The 21,407-nt window shown below is 37.6% G+C and overlaps 1 protein-coding gene across 2 annotated transcripts in view; it reads right to left on the bottom strand.

The window, feature by feature from the left end:
• Positions 1-21,096, bottom strand: part of LOC118772664 (lethal(3)malignant brain tumor-like protein 4) — an 87,492-nt gene extending 66,396 nt beyond the window's left edge. For both annotated transcript variants that reach the window (XM_036521195.1, XM_036521196.1), the window contains exons 1-9: positions 21,022-21,096; positions 7,128-7,228; positions 6,171-6,265; positions 6,024-6,078; positions 5,243-5,328; positions 4,095-4,199; positions 3,799-3,934; positions 3,145-3,236; positions 2,573-2,724 (exon numbers count right to left, since the gene is read on the bottom strand). In XM_036521195.1, the coding sequence (XP_036377088.1) occupies positions 2,573-2,724; positions 3,145-3,236; positions 3,799-3,934; positions 4,095-4,199; positions 5,243-5,328; positions 6,024-6,078; positions 6,171-6,245 (701 nt within the window). In that variant the 5' untranslated portion in view covers positions 6,246-6,265; positions 7,128-7,228; positions 21,022-21,096. The remainder of the gene's footprint in view (positions 1-2,572; positions 2,725-3,144; positions 3,237-3,798; positions 3,935-4,094; positions 4,200-5,242; positions 5,329-6,023; positions 6,079-6,170; positions 6,266-7,127; positions 7,229-21,021) is intronic.
• Positions 21,097-21,407: the final 311 nt, after the last annotated feature.

Here is a 21,407-nt window from a genome sequence, read left to right as displayed (position 1 = left end):
CACAGCTATACTGAAAGAGCTACTTGCATTGATTACAGAGAACTTATTGTTGGATACTTGGTGGTACTTGAAGATTAACTTGCTGTATTATTACTTTAATGTGTACTGAAGCAAGGCTGAATATTTTTATTTGCTGGTTAGCTCGCTAGCTCATTTTCTACAAACTGTCATTCTCATTAACTAGCAAGACATCTGCAACCGACAATAAACTTTACATTACCCAGAATGCTACATTTAGCTGTCGAGTAACATTAGATATGTACAGTGATGCACGAAATACCAGAAAAAGACAAAACACTGCTCACGAGGCAATAAAAGTTTTCACTACCGCCATATTGTCTTACTTTTTTGCCATTGTTGGTTGTTCTAATGAAGACGCAACACTGCATGCTCTGATACTTACTTTTTTCAAAGCAATCCTAGGTGTGAAAACCAAAGCGGAAGCTACTGATGATGATTTTCTCCACATACTTCATGCCAAATCCAAGCCTAGGGTGAGCACAGTGGGGGCAGCCATGCCACAATACCTAAAATGGTGGTCAGCAAAATCTACCTCTGACCACTTTTCTTAAGCATGTTAATTTGCATTTATTCTGACATGACACTTACAATAATTGAAGCACATTTATGAACAAAGAAGCCAACTTTCCAAAGGGGTAAAGGATCCTCTGTAGGTCTTTATTAAACACATGGATGTTTTGCTTCCTCTTAAACAATGACAAATTTAATGCTGTGCAAGGGTGCCCTGAGCTGCTCAGTTGTTATGTAAAGAACCTAAATATGGCTTATCACACTATTCAGTACGGCAGACTGTGTGCTACAAAAAGCAGACCCCGTTCAGCTGAGCTAAAATGCTGAGGTAACTTCCTTATGGGCTAAATGCAAATGCATCAACTCAGAATCAAGGCAGGTCATTTAGAAACCATAGCCCCCACTAAGCAATCATTTCAGAGCAAGCCAAAGCTCCAAATCTCAGCAGACCACAATTCCACAACAAGAGTACTGCAGAGAGCTAGGCCTTAAGGATATGGACACTGGAAATGGGCATCTTTCTGTGCACTTCTGGGTGCAGGACCAGATCCAAGATATAAGAGAATAAACACTAGCAATTTTATAGGAAGGTAAACGTATCAAATCATCACTTTTGCTGGTGAATTGTCCCTTCCACTAGAAATAAATCTTCTCAATAATATTGCTTCAGATCTAACTTGACAGACAATTATATTGTTAAGATGATGAAGTCACTCACCGCTGACAAAATAAGGAAACTATTGTCTTTTCTCACTGTTAAATTCAAGAAACCACATGTCATATTTCCTCATGATGTTGGGCAGGAGGTTATTCCTTTTCTTCTTGAAAATGTATGGTGTTACAATGTTGTGACCTTTTCAATGAAATTATGTGACACAGAATGATACTTTCATTACACAAACCGAAACATCTTCTAAAATTACTCATCAGTGCAGCTTCAGTTTTCTATTGTCTGCATGACTAAATATTCATTCAAGGCTGAGTTTACTTTAACACGAAATGTCCCAATTATGAGGTTCCACATTTCACATTCATTCTCCTTTAATATCTGTCTGAAATAGGTGTGGAAATATACTTTTTAAGTTTAAGTTTAAGTTACTTTTGTAACTTTAAGCAGTTTGCCTGTAGGTGAGATTATTCTTATTAAATGGAATTTAATACTGCTCTAGTTCAAAAGAAAGTGTAACGGATATAGGAGCACACACAAAACAGCTGGATTCATCTCATCAGTCATTTTTACAGACCGCATGTCAGAGTGTCACATTCGTGCCAAGTATCAGAATACATAAATCATTTCTTCCAGATTGTTAAAACAAATTTAAGTCCAGAGCTACAGTACTGTATTAGATGGCCATGGGCCAAGCTGCATTGTTACGATAAACTGTTCCTGACAGCTGAATACTGTTAGGACAACAGACATTTAGTTATATTGTAAAACCATCAAATGTCAGTAAAATCTATAATTATACACACTTACAGGACAGACAGCTGCTTTAAACTACACATTATTAAACAATAAATAATCTCCATCATGGACATTATCCAAAGATTGTCAGATGAAGGTCTAATAATTAGGTCTATCTAAACCATAAAAAATACAGTCAAAATGTTTCCATCCATTTGACTGTACTTTCTGATTCCATATTTTTTCTTTAAATTTGACTAGAACAAGAAAATGTTACATTTCATAACCTTAAACATTATCTTTTTGTAAACATAGTCATTTATGAAAATCAGCAGCTGCAAAATTGTTACAACTGCTCAAGAAATGAAAACTATCATTTGCAAAAATATATAACTGTTTAGACAGAATTTGGACCTGCAATCTTGTTTTTGAAATTTTATGTTTATAGAAGCCCTGTCTTTAATTCCAAGCCAAGGGTTTATAAATTCTGACCAGGGACTGAGCCACTAAATGAACAATATTACTCTCCCAACATTGATCCTACTAAGGGCCACTGCTCCTACCAGAAACAAACATTTTAATTTAGCACAAGTTTAGAGGAATATCTAAGGCATGTACAAGAAACCAGCGTCTCACCAGTAGTCGTACGTGTCATCCCAGTTGTCGAAGTGAACCAGGAAGCGATTGTCTACGATGTCGGCTACAGTCGCCACACACACCAGGCAGGGGTTCTTCCGGTCCACAGCCTCCAGCTTCATACCCACTTGAAATTTTGAGGTTGTCACCGTCTGGTCACAAAACAGCTTATTAGGGCATGCCAATGCCACTTGGTAAATATTTACTTATAGACAAATTTACTCATAGTAATTACAAGATTTCTTTGGAATTGAGAATTCAAACAATCGGTTTTTACCCGCAAAGACTACACAATTCCAAGGTCATGATAGAAAAAGGATCTAAAATCTATCCAAAATAGTAATTTTATTATCTGCCAAAATGCTTTAACACAACATACATAGAAATTTAACACCCACCCTGTTAGAAAAAACAGAGAAAACAAAAAAATTCTTTGTACTCATATTCACCACTTCAGAATGATGCCAGTGGTCATTGAGCAACCATTTCTCTATAAACCGATTCAGACAGAGTGTGCTATATCGCTGACCAGACTATGGGTCTGTTGAGTCAACACCAAGCACAGTACTTACACTATTTGGGGTTTTAAACAGATTCTTTGGTGCAGCTTGAGCATTGCAAGCCTCTTGGTACTTCGCCCAGCTAAACTCATGTTCTTTAAAACCTAAAATTAATGGCGCAGGGAGAGATGTTGCACATGAGAATAGCAGTCAGAAAAATAATGGAGTTCATTTACTGATCTCAGTTCTCACTTCACAGTTCACAGGCTGTGCCAACTTTAAATGGCTCAGATGACTCAGATTAAATTCACTGAGCCCCAACAAAGTAATTATAATGTGAAAAGACATTTTTTTTCAAAATTATTGCTGTACATGTAAGCTTACATATTATCAATGTAGTTGAAATTATTACCATATATATTAATAGATATATATGAATATACGTCTATTTTTATGAAGATATATCTTTTACATGTGATGAAGGCTTTGAGTTAATAATGAACATGCAATCAGAATGAAACAATTGAGCAATTTCACTGCAGAATGTAGTATGCCGAAACATTTGAATCTTAAGCATCATCTTTACTGAATAAGATGCAGTATGCATCATTCATTAATCTACTTACTAAAAATCTTTTGATCTAAATACCCCTGGCTGTATGAGAAGCACAATCCATTTCTGCTGCATTTAAGAGGCACACTGTGAAGCCAGACCGCAGAGCTCACCTTTCGGAGGGTGGAGTTTACGTCCTGTCATCTCGCACCAGCCTGCGGGCCTTATGTCAGGAGAATCTGCATTTACCCAGAAGTCATAGCACTCAGAGTATCCATCAATGTGGAGGCGCAGCCGATATCCAATCACCTTTGGAAAATCGGGAATAACGCTATATACATTTCCAAACAAAACGCGTGCAAAAGTTTGAGCCACAGGCACAGCAGCGCTCCAAATATGTTGAGGCTGGAATGGCGGCAGATGCGACTCGAAATCTACGGAGCAGGGACAGCCCATTTTGCAGACTCACCTCCGCCACAGATAACACACAGAACATGGAGGGGTGGAGCGGGTCAATGCCCTCCAGCCGCATCCCCACCTTAAATCCATTCTTGTTACTAGGGAAGGACTGATACTGTGGGGAAATGGACGGGGGAAAAAAAAAAAACATAACAGTCAAACGGGAGATTAAAACCAACAAATGAATAGATCCAAAGACATTTCTGCACACAGACCGATTAATTAATTCAATATTATTGTGTTTGCATTTCTTAGCTGGTGGCATTACTGCGATGTGTCTCTGCAGCTCAGTTGCTATAGAAACGGCTGTTTATGCTTCTGAAAGAACAGATGTCTCATCAAATCCTGTCACAGAAAAACTCATCTGTACGCTGCATGTAGGAGAGGATTTATTCCGGCATGAATCATTGCTAAGGGGGGGTGGCCGAGAAACAGCAGCACAAACGGCGGCCACAGACTTCACTCTGTGCCTCAGGGCAACTGTCAGGCTATTCCCCGCGGATGCTGAAGACTGATTATATTGTAACTGCACTGGTAACACTGTGCTATGATCAATTATTTTACTGCAAGCTGTAAATTCACTGTCCACAATGCACAGGCATAAGAAAAAAACAACACATGCAGCTACTTGCCAAAGCATTTCTAGTCATTAAAGAGCATTTTAAAAATACGAACTGCCCCCCAAGGAACAGCAGGAAAGGAAGACAAACTACTGTCATTTACATGTTTCAGAAACATTCAGCTCTTACAGATATAGCTGGCAATTATCAGTTGAGTACCCACAACATCAACAAATGTATCACTTCACGCTTTACCAAAATTGACATTCAAAGAGTAATCCATTTTGACTTTCTGGTGTGACCCTAAAAGATCATCATGGGTTTTTTGTTTTTTTTTTATTCATACCATGAATGAAAATGTAATTTTAGAGGCAAGGATGTGGCAATGATGATTATGCCATCATAATACTGTGCAGCACAATCCTATTTTATCAACACAAACTGAACTGTGCCAGTTGATTCTTTTACATTTCATGTTGCAACAGAACTGGAATTGGAACTGGAATGTGAATGGAAAATTATTTTTTGAATTACATTTCAGCATTTTGTTGCAAAGTTGAGTAATCCATACAGATTTGATGGAATGACTAAGTGATACCTCTGTGAAAGCTCTCACTGGGGCTGCTACGGCCTTCTCCTCATCCAGGTACTGATCCCATGACCATGTCTTCTTCTTACTATTGACTGCTCCACAAAAAAAAAACATCACTGCACTTTACCACTGTATGCAGATAACATCTCTCAATCACATTCAGAACACATCTGATACAAAACAGCTCTTTCCCCTTTGAAAAAGGGTCAAACCCCCATGCCTGAACCTACTTTTTGTTAAAAAAAATAATTGAATGGTAGGGGAAGACAGTATCTTTATTGCAGAAAAGCACAGTTACTCAGGAAAACAATGAATTAGCCACTTTCAGGGCAGGGACATTAACATTGTTCTTCAAACAAGCAATGTTTGTGTAAGCCTTATTAATAAATATTCTTGCTGCTACATCATAATGTTGCTTGCAACCTGAAAGCACAGTAATTGAGCATTTGCTTCTGCATAAGCTATTTCTAAAATTACACAAACGTTTAATTATATGAGTAATATCTGAATTCAGGGTAGACTTTACAACAGATTCTATGACACACTCATTCTCCCTGCCACATTCAAATGACTTATTCAGTACAAAAAAGGAAATTTGGCAGAAATAAATTTTTCTAGCCATGAAACTGACCACACATACTTTTCAAACTATTCACACATATTACAGACAATAACACATTGATCATAAAATTATATTTATTTTTATTCTCTGATTCTAACACTATCATATGTATAAGTATTTATTGACAATGCCAGCACACCATACGTGCTTACTGTAAGAGCTCACCTTGTGAACTGGATATTTTATTCTTCATCTTTGACTCATCTTCTCTTGGTCTCTCCTGAAATACAACAGCCTTAGTTAGTAAAAGACAGAGATTTTGTTTTGTCCCACTTAAATGTATTGAACATGAGTGGGAGCTAAAGGACATACTCTTAGACAATATTCATCCGATGCGCCTTTGGAATTCAGACTCAGTTTCCTTCTCTTTCTGTCTTCTCCCTGCATGATTAGAAGCTGGTTGGATCCTATGAAGAAAAAATATCATACAAATAAATAAAACAAAAACAACCATTAATGCTAGAAACTTTGAATTTTAACAGGCCTACAATATACTTCCTCACTTCTGTATATGCTGTAAATGTTAGATGGGTTTGCCATAAGTTGCCTAGTGAAGTATTAGAAAATGTCTTTCGCATGCATGGTGTATACTTAAATATGTCTCCAAAATACTTAAGACTAGGTAATTAGGATTAAATGTTTGATTTTCTGTCTCTTCAAGCCTCAAAACCTGCAACATGTTTCTACAAAATTTGTCTCCTCTTTTTTAATTGTAAAATTGTGGATAAATCCAGTGATATGAAACAAAAATCTCATCCCACCATTCTCTTTGATTCATCAGTTATACGCTACAAAGGCAGCTGGGCTGTACTTTGAATTCCTGTCTTTTGAGATAATATACATTACGTTTTGTTGCCATTCAGTGTCATGTATATTGTATCGAAGGCCATGGGTACAGCTGTTGCTGATGCAGTTTCATGGATTTTATATTATCAACTACACATTCACTCCTTTTGATGTTGTATTTGTCTCCATTGAAGGAGGGAAAAAAAAGTTTGGTTTGTAGAAAAGGCCCGAAGGGGCCATTTTTCCTGAAGGCAGCAAAAGATCACTGTCCTCCCTGAATAACGCAAATTAAAGACTTGCTCTGTCGCAAAATGGTTTGGGCTCATGATGTTTGAAATTAACTGTTCTTACAATCATGCAAAGGCTTTGACGGCAGCATGCAACCTCTCACTAACCATTCAGCAGAGGCGACAGTGTTTGTGTGAGGTTTTAAATGTCCTTTTAATGGGATAACGGAGGAACAGATCATTCTCGATGCCTCACCCTTGGGTGTCTGTACCCTGCCCACTCTACCAAGGACTCAATCGCCCAGCTTCCATGATAATCACATTCTACGTCTTCAGGCAATCTCTCCAAGTCCTTGTCTGAAGGGGAAGAAAGAATAGCTTAGTTTTAACCTTGGCCCCATATTCTGCTTGGTTAACAACATAACCCTCATCTTAGACATCTTCAATATAAGAAAGTAATTAATATCTGCAGAGAAAATTGTGGAATATCTCAATAAAGTGTAAGCCTGTAGTTCAGGACTCCAAAGGTGAAAAGAGAATTACTGAAGATGCATTTATCCTTAAGCCAGTGATTAATGCTATCAGGGTGCCAAATCCCATGGCTGGCTTTCCTTTGAGCCAGGTCCCTGAGGTGAATAATTGATCTCACTGTTTAATTTGCACTAGGCAATGAAAATCCATCTGAACACCATGAGATTTTATGGGCAAAATATTTGTGGAGTGAAGGGCATGTTTGAAATTATACGGTAATGGTACAACTTAATAACCGAAGGCTTGAAAGGAATTTTGTTTCAGTATCTCTTATCAGTACTATTTTATTTTCTGGGATAGGCAAAAACTGGATGTAGTTCCACAAAACTCAAAACTGGTAAAGAACATGCACAGTAATCACTTGAACTCTGTACAGAAAGAAAAGTGCTACAAATTACTGACAAGATCACTTTAATAAAGATCACACATAAACCAGAGTATAAAATCTCCATTATTGGTTTGTTTTGTAGTTATCCACATGGATGCTTACATGTATACGCTCCTGTACATATAATATGGATTAATATATCATACTGTGCAGTAAACAGTATGATTGGTGCTGCAACAAATAAGCCACAACTGCTAAGTATCAATGCTGCCAGATCTATTGATTCCATTCAACTTGATCCAGTGGTTTATGTTAAAGTGATAGCCTTATTGTTCACAAGCATGCCCTGATGCACACATATTGTATAAATCATCAAGATAAATGCTGTTAAGGTGCCAATACCCCTAGGCACCATTACAGAAACCCTGACAAATCCACAATGTGTAAGGCATTTACACCGAAAGACCTCTGGTGTGCTTGCTTACACCTTCCAGACGTGTACTTAATGGGAAAGCTTATTACTGGACTGATTACTGATTGATTTGAAAATCAAACAGAGCTTAAAAGGCTGTGCAGTGGTGCTCAGAATAATAAGTACAGGGCTTTGTAGTTTCACATCCCATGAGTGAGCTGATAATGGACCCTCTTTTGGACCTCTGTGAGCTGGGTTTCTCCTTGTTTGTTCATCTGCATTTTGATTACTTCCAATCTTGCGAGTCAAATCTATGATAATAGGCACAGATCACAGCATCTGAGTGATGCATCCAAACAGGCACAAGAAAACACCCACAAAAAAATGACTCAAAACTGGGTGTCACTCATACTGCAAAGGATAATAAAATAATGAAGACTGGCTAGTTAATACCAAAGCGTCAATCTTTCCAAATCATAATACAAAAACACCATAAGAACGATAACAGTGGTTCACACTCCGTAAACCAACAGTCTTACTAAAATTACAAAATGCTACATACGTATAAATACTAAATACATAATATAAATATACGATATGCACATATACAGTAACATGACCTTGCTGAATAAGGTTTCTGACCAATGGAAAGATAAATACCTCTTTTCAACAGTACTGAAACAGTGAATCTCCTCACTGACATAAACGTATCACATACAAATAAGCCAAGAGTTTACAGTCTACCGTTCCAGCGTGGACACGTGATTAGCTGAGACTGAGGGTGAAATGGAATCAGCGGCACGCACTACGAACACACAACGGCTGGGTTTGGCACGCGCGTTGAAACCAACATCTCAACCGTGTGTAGATCGCCAAGGGCCATCAACATAGTTTTAGCAAAACTAAAAGTTAAACTTACAAAGGGCCCCCTCCTGAACTTTGTGGGGGTCTGCGCAATGTTGCAGTATGCCACTGAATGGAAGGTAAATTTATAAATCTACAGATGTTAACAAAATGCCAAGGAAAGGGCTTACAGCACCCTCCTTATGAAGTATCTACAAGGACCTACCAAAAAGTTGTCTGCATGCAAATACATCTTATTTGTTCCAGCATTATTATCTAGTCAAAAAGCAATGCTTTTTCCCTGAAATTCAATGTTCTGGGTCTAATAATAACTAGAAGTAAATTGGTGCATGGATATGCTTCAATCTCTATTTAACAAACCCAAAATCATTGTGCTGTTGCTTCCTCATTACCCAACTCACTGTCCTTGATTTTCTCATTTTATCTCTGCCTACTCTTTCAATCTTCCTCTCTCCCTAACCATCCCTGCCTCCGCAAGGCATTTCAGCCATTAGTGTTCAGTTAAGTGGTGATCTTGGGGTAATCTGGGGCATGACCCCCTGTGTTTTTTTTTTTTTGTACATTTGCTAAACTCTTCATTCAGGTCATCTGTGGGCAGTAAACAGACAGAGATGGGGTTACCCCATCAGTTAAAATTGTTCAATTTATGACATAATTTATGTTCAATGATGACTACTTCAAAATGCCATTCAAGAGCACCGTAGGAAATATTGATTGTGTTAAGTCCACCTGGGAAGCTCTGTGGGAGTGTCTCCTCCTATGTCTCTGCTGGAGGACCAGAAATGATCGTGGGTTTAATCTGAATATGACAAAAGTACTATTCACACAGGATTAACATCACCAGGGGCCCAAAGACATTTTTACAGAAATTAATCATTTTCATTGACATCATGGAACTAGGCAAGTTCCACTCCGGGGCAAGTGAAGTCTTTATTGTTAAAAAGAAAGGGTTTTGAGATCGGACTTGTCAGAAAGAACTCCGACGCTCCTGCTACTAAATAATCAATTTGAACCATTTTTCGAATCCTGCTAATTCAAACACCAAGCAGAAACTGCTGTAAGTTTTTTTAGAAGAATTCTCTTGCCCTGTTAGCTAGTGCTATCTAGGTATGCACCACATCTAGAATTCACAATCAGATTTTTTGGAGTAAGGATAAGGAGTCAGAATATCATCCTTGCTCATCAACATAAAGGCCCAAATGTTTCAAAAAAGCCAAAAGTGGTGGCTAATTTCTGGCTGTTGTCCAAAAATCACTGGACCTATTTCTTTTTTTCCTTTGCATAATGACAGTCTACAAATATTCCACAGTGAGAGAGGAAAGCAACACACAGCATACTCCAGTACAGAACCATCTCTGAGTGTTAGAGAGACAAACAGTTCATAGTATTGCCTTGTTAAAACTCCTGTTTCTGAAGCATTCTCTGGAGTGCAACATTCGAAATGCCAATGGAAGGCCCACTACATTGATCGATGGCAGTGGCAATAACTCCCCTGACCTTGCCATAAAAATGTCACACAACACTTAAGCACAGAAATGCCACTGAAACAATGACGCTAGAGGCATAAGTGGACTTCAGACAACCCTGAGGGTGAGCAGATTCTCAGGGCTGTTGGCATGATGATGGTCTTGGACATGAAGCCAGACTTGGTGGCGGAAGACTGATACTACTTACAAGTGCAAAAGTACCATTTCACAGTGTGAAGTTTTAAAAGCGTAAAGTGGAAAGCACACAATGTAACCTGTCACAGTCTCATGACTGTAAACAGTGTATGATTTTCTGTTCACCCAAATACCTGGGGTTGGATTCAGTATTCACCCAGAATCTACAGGACAAATGTGGATTCAGTGCATACCTATAAATCCAAATGCACAAGTACAAATACAGCAAAATAATGGATAATGGATAAGGCTTACAGGCATGTTTCAGTAATAAGCAGCATTTAGCAGGTACAGCAAACCTCCACTAGTCTACGTTCTGGTAAAAAACACTTGGTCATGATTAAATGGTCATACACTGGTGCGACTGTATCAATCCAGTTTCTCACGCTGCAGAGAGAATGGAAATAGTCTGAGTCTGACTTCCTATACACCACGGCATGATCATATTAAATCTAAATGTTTACACAAATTTACACTTCTGTTCACCAATAACCATTAGAAAATCCACAACTGCAAACTAATGTGATGAATAATAACAACATGCTAAGTAGCAATGGAAAGTCAAATGAAACTAAATTAAGAGATGTCAACCGCACTTCTGACTCCCTCAACCGGGGTCTTTCAGACAGAATGCTGCAAAGAGGAAATTGTCTGCAGCAGAGGTTAGCTTATTCTTTCACCAACAGACACTTCACTGGGTTGGCACATTAACATGGAACAACATTTAAGTAGGTCGGTAAAAAAAGACTGATCTCATTACAAAAAATTCAGGTACTCCAGGATATCTTATCCCATGTGCATAGTACAAATAATTCAAAAGACTTAGAGCTGGAAGGGGCAGTCCATTTCACCTCCAACCAAACTGGCTTGTTGGCAAAAATGTGTATTACTTTAGCATGTAGAAGCTCCAGTCATAGAAAATACAGTAAGACACAAGTGACAAAAATAAATAAAAAATATAAACGTTTTTTCCAGAGGGATGTCTGCATGCACCTCCTTGACCTGTTTACAAGCTGAATGTAAGCATTCAAACTATTTTATTCCAGGAATTGGTGATGATGGCAAGTTAACATTGAGTGCTGAGTCTAAAACAGTGAAGCCTCAATTAGACCATATTTCCACATTAAGAAGCACTGCCAAAATAATTAAGTCAATAAAAATGTCATATGTTCGGATTATGTAAAGTCATATTTGATCATGGGGCATGTTCAGACACGGAGTTCAAAGCTGAATTTGATGTTGTTGTTGAACTCAGAGGTTTAGCCTAAGTGCAACTCTTACATCTGATTCCGATGCACAAACATGAAAAATATGTTAAATATGATTTCTGCCAGTGTCCACAATTTATGTTATTAATACGTCAGTAATTCTGTTTATGCAGTGTAGCACACCTCTCGCAGAACGCACAAAATACAGAAAGCTAACAGGAAGAGACTCCAGAGCCAACCATCTGTTTATTGTTCATTTCATGCTTGAGACAATGTGTCCTGCAGCCCAGTAGGAGGCGCTACAGGTTGAAGTTGATTGTTTAGATCACTGATTCTCAATCCTGCTCCTGGGGCCCCCCTGCTCCGCACGTTTTCCATCTTTCCCTGCTCTACCTACCTGACTGAACTCATCATTGGCACTTTTGATTAGCTGAGCACACCTGATTTAATCAACAGCATGTTAATCACACTAATCAGGTGTGTTTGGAGCAAGGATAGATAGAAGATATGCAGGGCAGGGGGGCTCCAGGAGTAGGACTGAGAAACGCTGGAAACTTTAGATAATTTTCCGCTCTGGACAGTGGAGAGAAATCAGCCAAAGCTGAGCCGACATAATTCCTTCTAGGTACAGCACAAACAAACACGAAGCTCACGCGTTCGCTCGACTTATCATGAAATCACATGAACTCAATCCTTTGACCAAAATAAAAAAAAAGGGGGGGGGGGGGGGGGGGGGGGGGTTAACACAACTGCATTTGAAGCAGCACTTTCTCAAAGCAAGCCACATTCCGCATAGACTATGCAATACTTTAAGACACTAATTGAAATTCCCTTCAATGCAGTCTACCACAGATCAAGCAATCTGTGTCCAAACCTCTCCTGGAGGGCCACTTGTCCTGCATGTTATAGATCTCTCCCTGCTCCAACACAGCTGATTCAAATGATCAATTCCTAACGAACCCCTGAAGCTACAGAGTAACAAACTGATCATTTGAATCAGCTGTGTTGGAGCAGGGAGAGATCTATAACATGCAGGACAAGTGGCCCTCCAGGAGAGCTTTGGACACCCCTGGCCTATGCAATACTTTAAGACACTAATTGAAATTCCCTTCAATGCAGTCTACCACAGATCAAGCAATCTGTACATGAAGCCTTCTTCAACACAAGAGTTTAGGTTACTAAAGGTTAGAAAATGATCTAACTATTTATGCTATATGTACAATCAGAGAAAACAATAAGCTTTACTCTGGTGAGTGAAACAAGTTTGTCAGTTAGAGAATACACATGCTACAGTTTGTTGAAAATAAGTACAAAGTAAAACTGAACCCAATCCATCATTTCTTCAACACAAAATGAGTTTATGCTGTAAGTTAAATGTGCTGTGTGATGGTGATGCAATTTAGAGAGCATTATTTTTATCTCTTGTTGAATAGCAGCCGTGGGGGTGCTATTTTGGCAAGCTGGCACCACTCAAAATGCATATTCAAATGATATATTCTGAAAATTATAATTAAATGCAAATCACAGACAACTGAGCTGAGGTGGGAGCTGTTTGATTCTGGCATGGAAGCAAAATGCAACAACAAACTGTTGCAGATGAACTTTGGTTTGGGAGATGTGTAATCTGCATTGAGCAGCACGAGTCCCTATTTCAGCACCAACTCAGTTAATTATCAAGAAAATAAAGACACGGGTTCAACACATTTGTGAAAAATTTTATCTAACAAGACTGAAATGTAAATAGAAAACCTGGCAAATACATGAAAGATCTTTACAAGTAAACATGCTCAAACTCTTCATGGGTAAATGACTGAATGATTTTCCTTGGAATATTCTAAATGTGCAATATGAATATGATATGCATTGTGCACAGCTAACAATTTGTCTATGTATCTGTAGAATACTGTATGCTGATCTAGACAGAATGACCAACAAGTGAGCCAACCCTCTGATTGAGCCAACTCTCTGACAATGCTCTGAATGGAGATCCAACATTGTGTTTATTAACAAATACAGTATAAAAATGAAACAGAATCTACACATTTTCACTTTTTGAGATGAATATGCAAAACAGAATATAAACATTACTGTATGGCTTCATTCATTCCGTTTAAAATATCTGTGACTTTTGCATTGAACAACCAATATGCCAAAATATAGCATAAAGATTTTAGCTTTATGATCCTTGATATAAGCCTAGTTTTTAAATTGGTTATGGGTCCAAAGCAAATTACTTCATCTGTGAGAATTTCTATACTATTTAATGGATTCTGAAATTTAAACAGAGACACATTTAGGTCTACAACATCATCTAACATCTATGTTTGAAAAATGTCATTTTTATGTGCAATGCTACTTTAATCGTGAGTTGCCACTGCTCACACTGTTACGATACAGCGTACAATGGTAAAAAAAACAATCAAACAAAACAAACAACTAATACAGGTTTCATTCAAGCTTTTGCTAATACACCAAATCATGCCTACAGATCCTACTCAGGTAAGTGGGTTTTGAGACTGACATGTACAGTAAAATAACAGATAATTTAAAAAGCCTATAAGCCTATAATTTTAGTTCTCACTATGCTTCAAAATATCCAAACATAAAACTTTATTTATTAACAATCATTAGGGAATACTTATATTTGAATGGAAGCTACTTTTCACTGAAAGTTTGGGTACAACATTGGGTAATTTATGGCTAGTTTTTGAAGGGTCAAATGTTGACCTGTGGTAGGATTCAACTGGTCCAATAATATTTATTTGCCATTATCAATAGTATATTAAGATGTTGATTTAAAAACCCTGCCATTCTGCTGTTTCACATGGTCCTGGGATTCATCACTCAGTTTGTGTATTTTCCACATTGGATTTCCCCAGATGACTTAAGAGTGGTACTTTAAACTGTTTCTGTCTTGGTTTCGCTCCCTTCCTCTGGCAGTTCATCCCTCTCCTCTTTAAATGTCAATGAAGGGTATACATCATCAACGACACAAAATTTACTTTAGAACCAGTCGTTTACAAAATGTTGACACACATTCAACATGCCACAGATTTTTACTGGACACACGCAATTCAAGATCTGTTCAATCATTAAGCCATCCAACATACACTCTCTCAGGATCATGAAAGGACTGCTGTATTGCAGTGTTGAGCACACGCAGCTTTACTCATTATATTTAAGTTTACTTTGCATGGATAGACAATTTATTCAATTAGTTAGATTTGATATGTTAGCTATATTGCAAAGTTTTCCCAAGCAGGCTAGACTCCTCTCTGCTGAAAGCACGTCTGCAGCAGTGATAAGCTATCACATTTTATGTCAGCTATGGGCCAGCAAGAAAATTAAAATGTGCGTTCATATTAACATTAGTTTTTTTTTTTTAGCTTCCACCGTGATTTAAAGTTCAAACATTGTAACTGCATCCTCTTTTCCCTCATGTTGTCCAAATTTCTGACACCTAGCAAAAACCCCTATGGTAAGGCCACATTTGCAATAAGTAACCAGGCACAACAAAGTAGTGTAGAATACCGGACTATCAGCATTATATATCACTGCAACACTGTATGTCCTTCACTAAAGAGCAAACTGAATGTGCTGCTTTCAATGGCAGGCTCTGTCAAAGTTGTTTCAATAGTCTGTTCCACAAGGTTTGAGTAGGAGGTTACTCACTCTATCCGTCCTTTAGTTGGAATCGCTATCTTGACAACACAATGATACACTTGAAAAGGGATCACCATTTAACTGGCCATGGCACTACATAAAGTATAGCGTGTCGTCTGTCTTTATCTTTGGTGGATGGCTCAGCCGCTGTGTTATGTTGCTATTAAGATGACAGATCTTTGAACAACCTATCTCCTTTGACGTAGCACTGTAGACTCCTGTAATTCATTTCACTAGATTCTTAATAAGAGAACAACCACGACAGACAGTTTTTACACATCTCACAGGTGAAAAATGAATTATTTGAGAGCTGGGTAACGACTCCACTGATACAGCTTACAGGTTATGCACACAATAGTAAGGGCATTGTACATGGAATGTACATGAAAAAAATAAAGAACTGTTACATATGACAGTTAAAAACCTTTATAGAATCTTTGTGTGTTTCCACCTGAGTATGAGAGTTCAACAAAGCAGGGAAATTTTCTGTAAATGCAAAATATTCATGTCACAAGCTCTGTTAATCATCTAATATTTGGAGCACCAGATAAATTTGGTTAAGGCCAAACTAATTCATGCAGTAAGAGTGACACACTAACTCTATTTTTTTATCAGAGATATTTCAAAAAAGCTGTCTTCTCATTTGCATGAGGCAAGGAAGGGGTATGGGGTGGGGATATTCTGTGCTAAGGCACTATAATGGCATTCTGAAAGGACTTAGTGATCTCCAGTGAACAGCAACTCGTCCAACAGAAAAGCATGGGTGAATGGGTGATAATTAGCATTCTGACAAGTTATGACAAAACATGCCAAACACAGTAATTGGTTTTCAGTACAGAGCACCCCAGGAGTACGCCATGTTCTATTCTGTCCTGAATGAAAAACAGCTTTTTTGTGAACGTGGTCCATTGATGCATCTTCTTGTTATGTCCAAGGAATGAAATCGTTGCTATTTAAAAGTGAAAGTACACTCCCAAGCTGTTTTTAATGCTAATTTTCCAACACTGTTTTTCAACCTGTAAAACTATTAAAAAGTCAAGATACATGGTACTTTTATACATTTCATATATTATTAAGATGTGTTCAGATGTCATTTTCATGTAGCAAAGTGTAAGGAACAGAAATAACAGTGATCAATTTAAATAGTTATTCACAACATATTGTATAAAATGCCCAATACTTCTATCAAACACGCCAGATTTCTCTGCAAAATCAGTGCACACTCCACTGGATTATGCAAACGGAGTACCAGAGGAGGGAGAGAAGACAATGGTCATTTGTTTCCAAATATCATACCTAGGGGTTTGAATACATTAATTGCATTAAATCATTTACACCAGACCTGCCTCACAATAATTCAGACTCAATTCATACTAAAAATTCATGCTGGCAACTGTCCTGTTTCAATTCAATTCAATTACCCGTTTCAAATAAGTCACACTGACTTAATGCTAAACTATAATGCAACCTAACGCACCTACACACATAAAAAAAATCAGTGAAATGTTCATCCTCCCAAAAATGCTCCAAAGATTGAACATTTTGTTTGAAGGAATGCCTTAAACTGCTGTCTTTTTACAGTCATTTGATAATCCTGAAACACAAAGTTCGATTCAATATTAAACTGGAAATGACATTTATCCAAAACATAGCTTCCAAATATAAACCGCAAATAAATGGCAAACACTCTTCTTTTTTAAACTTCAATGTGCATCGTTCTTGGGCTTTGTATTTTAATGTAAAGGAATTAGTTTGACATCTCTACCCACATTATTTACTCATTATGCATTACTTTACTTTCATATAAATGATTTTTTAAAATAAAATGCATCATACATAAGTGTAGGCCTATGAACTCAAGTACACTGTTCATCCATCACAGCATCTGTACAACCATTTCATTATGGCATCAGAGCCAAAACAATGACTGTCATACACACAAAGCTGACAGATGAATAGATATATTGCAGCACATTTGGATTTGTGCTTTGTGTTAATTCCCTTTGTCTGACTGCTTATATGCAATCAACATAGCAGCTTCTTATCATGTGAATGCCATCAACTATAATTGTAAATAATTAAGATTAATCTCTTCAAGCTTGCCAATCTTTTCAATTTTCTATGTAATAAACATATACATCTTTATGGACCATGATCATGTTTAAAGTTTACAATTATTCAGCCATTAGGAAACTATTGTTAATTGTACAGAGAAAAAAAATCCCAACACTTGCCAAAACAATATGCAGAATACCTGGAATGCATAAGAACATGAGGCATGAGAACATTACCAGTTAGGCAAGTGATTTGTGGAATGAGGAGCTGGCGATTTCTGCTGCCTTAGAATAAATAATTCCCTTACATAATACATTATGTGCAGGCTGTACACTGGAATGAAAACACTTGAGGAATCAAGGTCTGGCATTGTGTTTTATGCAATTTATAGTTTGTGGAGTTGAAATCTTTCTAACCAGCATCTTTGTTGCTGAGCGAAACTGCCAGGTCTCATTGTATCCAACTGATTTGTGATGCTTCCTATCAATGAAATGCAAAACAATGGAAGGTGTGCAAGAATGGCCTTCTATTCTTCCTGCTGTGCAACAGGCACAGTTGTTAAGTTTGATCTAAAATTTTACAACAAACATACCATGGTATGTGATTTTAAATGAAGAAGAAATGAATGCGGCAATAATCTTTCCCGAAAGGAGAGGACAGCACTCTGTAGCAGAAGTAGTGGAAAACTACAAATGAAATGGAATAACTGTGTTGCAAAAAAGATCAGCATTAGAGGGGTAAAAGCACACCAACTATAGTGAAACAGAAGTCTGAAAAGAAAGTTTGGGTAAGTTACTTGCTCAGGCGTTGGCATACCTAGGGCTGGAGAACAGCCACTCCATTATGAATCTGAATTGCAACCCCATGAAACTCTAGGAAACTATGCATTCAAAAGTTATTTATTCAGGCACTAACATAAAGTATAACAACATAGCCAGTAGATAACAAACCCACTGGTATAGCAATCCCACTGGTATAATGATTTAGGCTAATTCTGATCTCAAAGCAAGTTTAAATTCAAGTTCAAGTTCAAACCAAAGGTAGTATAGACACATAAGGCTATGTGTCCAGCAAGTACCAAACCTTTAAGTAACAAACCTTTCTATCAGACACAATCAGCAATTAACCTGCTGACTTTAAAGCTGCTTTTTGGTTGTCATGTTCTGAGGTCATATCTTGTGCTTATTGTCATTGTACAAGAACATCCAATTAATGGTAACCGGAGCAACAGGAAGTAAAGCATAATTCCACATTTGACTGACAAGATGCATTAACAAAGATGGCTAGCTGAACAAAGTGCCTATGTCTGTGCCTCTGTCCATGTCTGCAATGAATTTATTTTTGAATACAGTCAAAAGGCCCATTCTTTTCAAGACACTTTCTCTACCATCTAAAATGCAGAACACTCTTAACACTAAACTTGAATTTGTATGCATTCAGTGCATGTGAGCCATGTGCTTTGAATGGAGAATGAAAATATTTGTAAGGCTAAACCTAAACATTTCAACATTTGTGTCAAAGGTTAATGATTGAAGTCAAAGGCTTAACATGTGGGGAATTTCAAGTATGCTCTGTATAAAATTTTCAAATGACTGTTGTTGTTGAGAAAGCAGAGCCAGCCAAAAAAAAAAACAGGAAAATGTACAAGGGGTTTTCCTATCAATTTTCTCTTTCATTTCCATATGTAAGTAATCATAATGAGTGAATTGCTATGGGCATCAATGCACTGATGCTGTATTATTTCAAATCCTGACTTTAAATTTTATTTTTTTCCTCATCACATCAGTAACCCCATGGCTCCATGTTCCTCCACTCAGAGCTGACTAACCCTTCTTTTTAACATAACTGAAATGCCACAATGTAAATAACTGATATAAGGAAAGTATACCACATTCTATCCATACTAAGAAAGGGACTGAGGTATACTTCCAACAAAACTGAAACATTTAAAAAACAATTAAACAAACACTCTGGCAGACAATTCTACTCTAGATGTCTGTGTCACTTGCAGATAACTGAGCAATACAAGTGGAATATAATATGCCACTTCCTGCTCCAACAACGAATGATGACTCTTCAGTTAGCTACACACCAATGATTGCTTTTCACACCAGATTAGTAGACTGTTTTGGAAACAAAAACTTTGGAATAAATGAATAGGTCAAGACCAGGCCAAATCAACAATTTATGCTTCCTGTAGTTATTCTTGTTTGTTTGTGTTGGTTTTTACAGCCTTACATTTTAAGGAAGAGCCTTGTCTGTATCAGTCTCCATTTGGCAGTTTTTCCTATTTATTGTAACTTTTTTCATAGCAACAAGTTGCTTTAACTCACTCACGTGTTACTGTCCAGTGTACACAAATGTATAGTGTGATAACACATTCTCAGGGTATCAGGGGCTCAGACAAGTGCAAGCTACCGTAATAGTTATATTAACTGATGGTACTTATACGTCAATCACCGATGTACATATACTTGCTATTAAGGTTATGGTTCTTTCATAAAACAGAGTTAAAAGTTTATTTACGGCAATGTATTTGTTACGGATGTTTAAATGTTATTACACCATTAAAACTTGACAGTAATTGAATCTAAAAGTACATTTTTTTGAGGGAAACAAGTTCCACTAAATTCTTAAATAAGTATATACCTGACACTCAACGGAAAGGAGTGTTGACCGAAGGTATCTTATTTACTCTATAGTAATGTAAATAGGCCTACGTTGACGAGGGACGTTTACAGCTTGTTAATCTAGATAATTAAACCTTAACAGGTAGCGAGATGATTATGAAAATAAGTTTAGCATCAAAATGGCGGAGGTGTTAAAACAAAGACTAAGAAACAAATTGGCTAGAATATATTTCAAGAGGAAACTGACACACAACGCAACTGGAGGAAAAAGCCAAATGCTGGCCGAAGTCGAGTCAAATGAAAGATACAAGTATTTTCATATCTTCTCACATTAAAATAAAGAAACTGTCACACGAGGAGGAGTCCTGATACACTTCAAGAAGAGTTGCAGTTGACAAAAAATGTTGCAGAATGGCAAATAGAAAGGAAACATTTCCGAGAACAGAAAATTATAGTTTCACTTAGCACGGCTCTTGTTTACACTGTTGTGTCACATGTTTGTTAACGAAATTTGACCGTAAACAAATGTAGAAAATTATATTTTTTTGTTCCTCTTTATATTTTCATGGGTCGTCATTACGGGAGAACAAGCACCTAATGATATGTTATCTTAACGTAAAAACATGAGAGATTATCTCAAAACGGATTTGAACACGATGGGAAACGCGTGAGATCTCCTTCGAACTGTTTCCGGATCTAATCTTACCAAAATTGTGGCTTCCCGCAAGTGTTTACTTGATCGCCGTTTTAAATAAAGTGTAGTATCGCTGCTGTTATATGAAATTATTAATTTCTTACCCACACGGCAGTCGGTTTGCCCCTCAACGTTGTGACAGGAGAAGCAGGGTTCCCTCTGTAGTTGTGCGCATGCTCTCCCGCAGCCCTCTACTGGAGGCAAAGCTCACAGTCCACTGCTCGGTTCGTGAACAGGTGTGAGAATTTAGAATCGGGGTAGTGGTGTATCGTGGCATATACCGTTTGATCCCTTGTCGAACTTCGATCTAAGAGGTTATCAGTGAAGTGCCACATCCTGCAAAACATTTATTTGAGCACCCTGTCGGAATCTTTGCTGTAGTTAGCCATAGCTGACCTATTTTTTTTATTTTATTTTATTTTCATCTCCAGCACGATCTAAATATAAATTACAGTCCTATGCTATTATACTTAAGAGAGTGGTGCCTTCT

This window comes from Megalops cyprinoides, chromosome 2 (assembly GCF_013368585.1).
Source record: "Megalops cyprinoides isolate fMegCyp1 chromosome 2, fMegCyp1.pri, whole genome shotgun sequence".
Taxonomy (NCBI): domain Eukaryota; kingdom Metazoa; phylum Chordata; class Actinopteri; order Elopiformes; family Megalopidae; genus Megalops; species Megalops cyprinoides.
The sequence above is the reverse complement of the archived record's forward strand: the minus strand, read 5'-3'. Positions and strand labels throughout refer to the sequence as shown.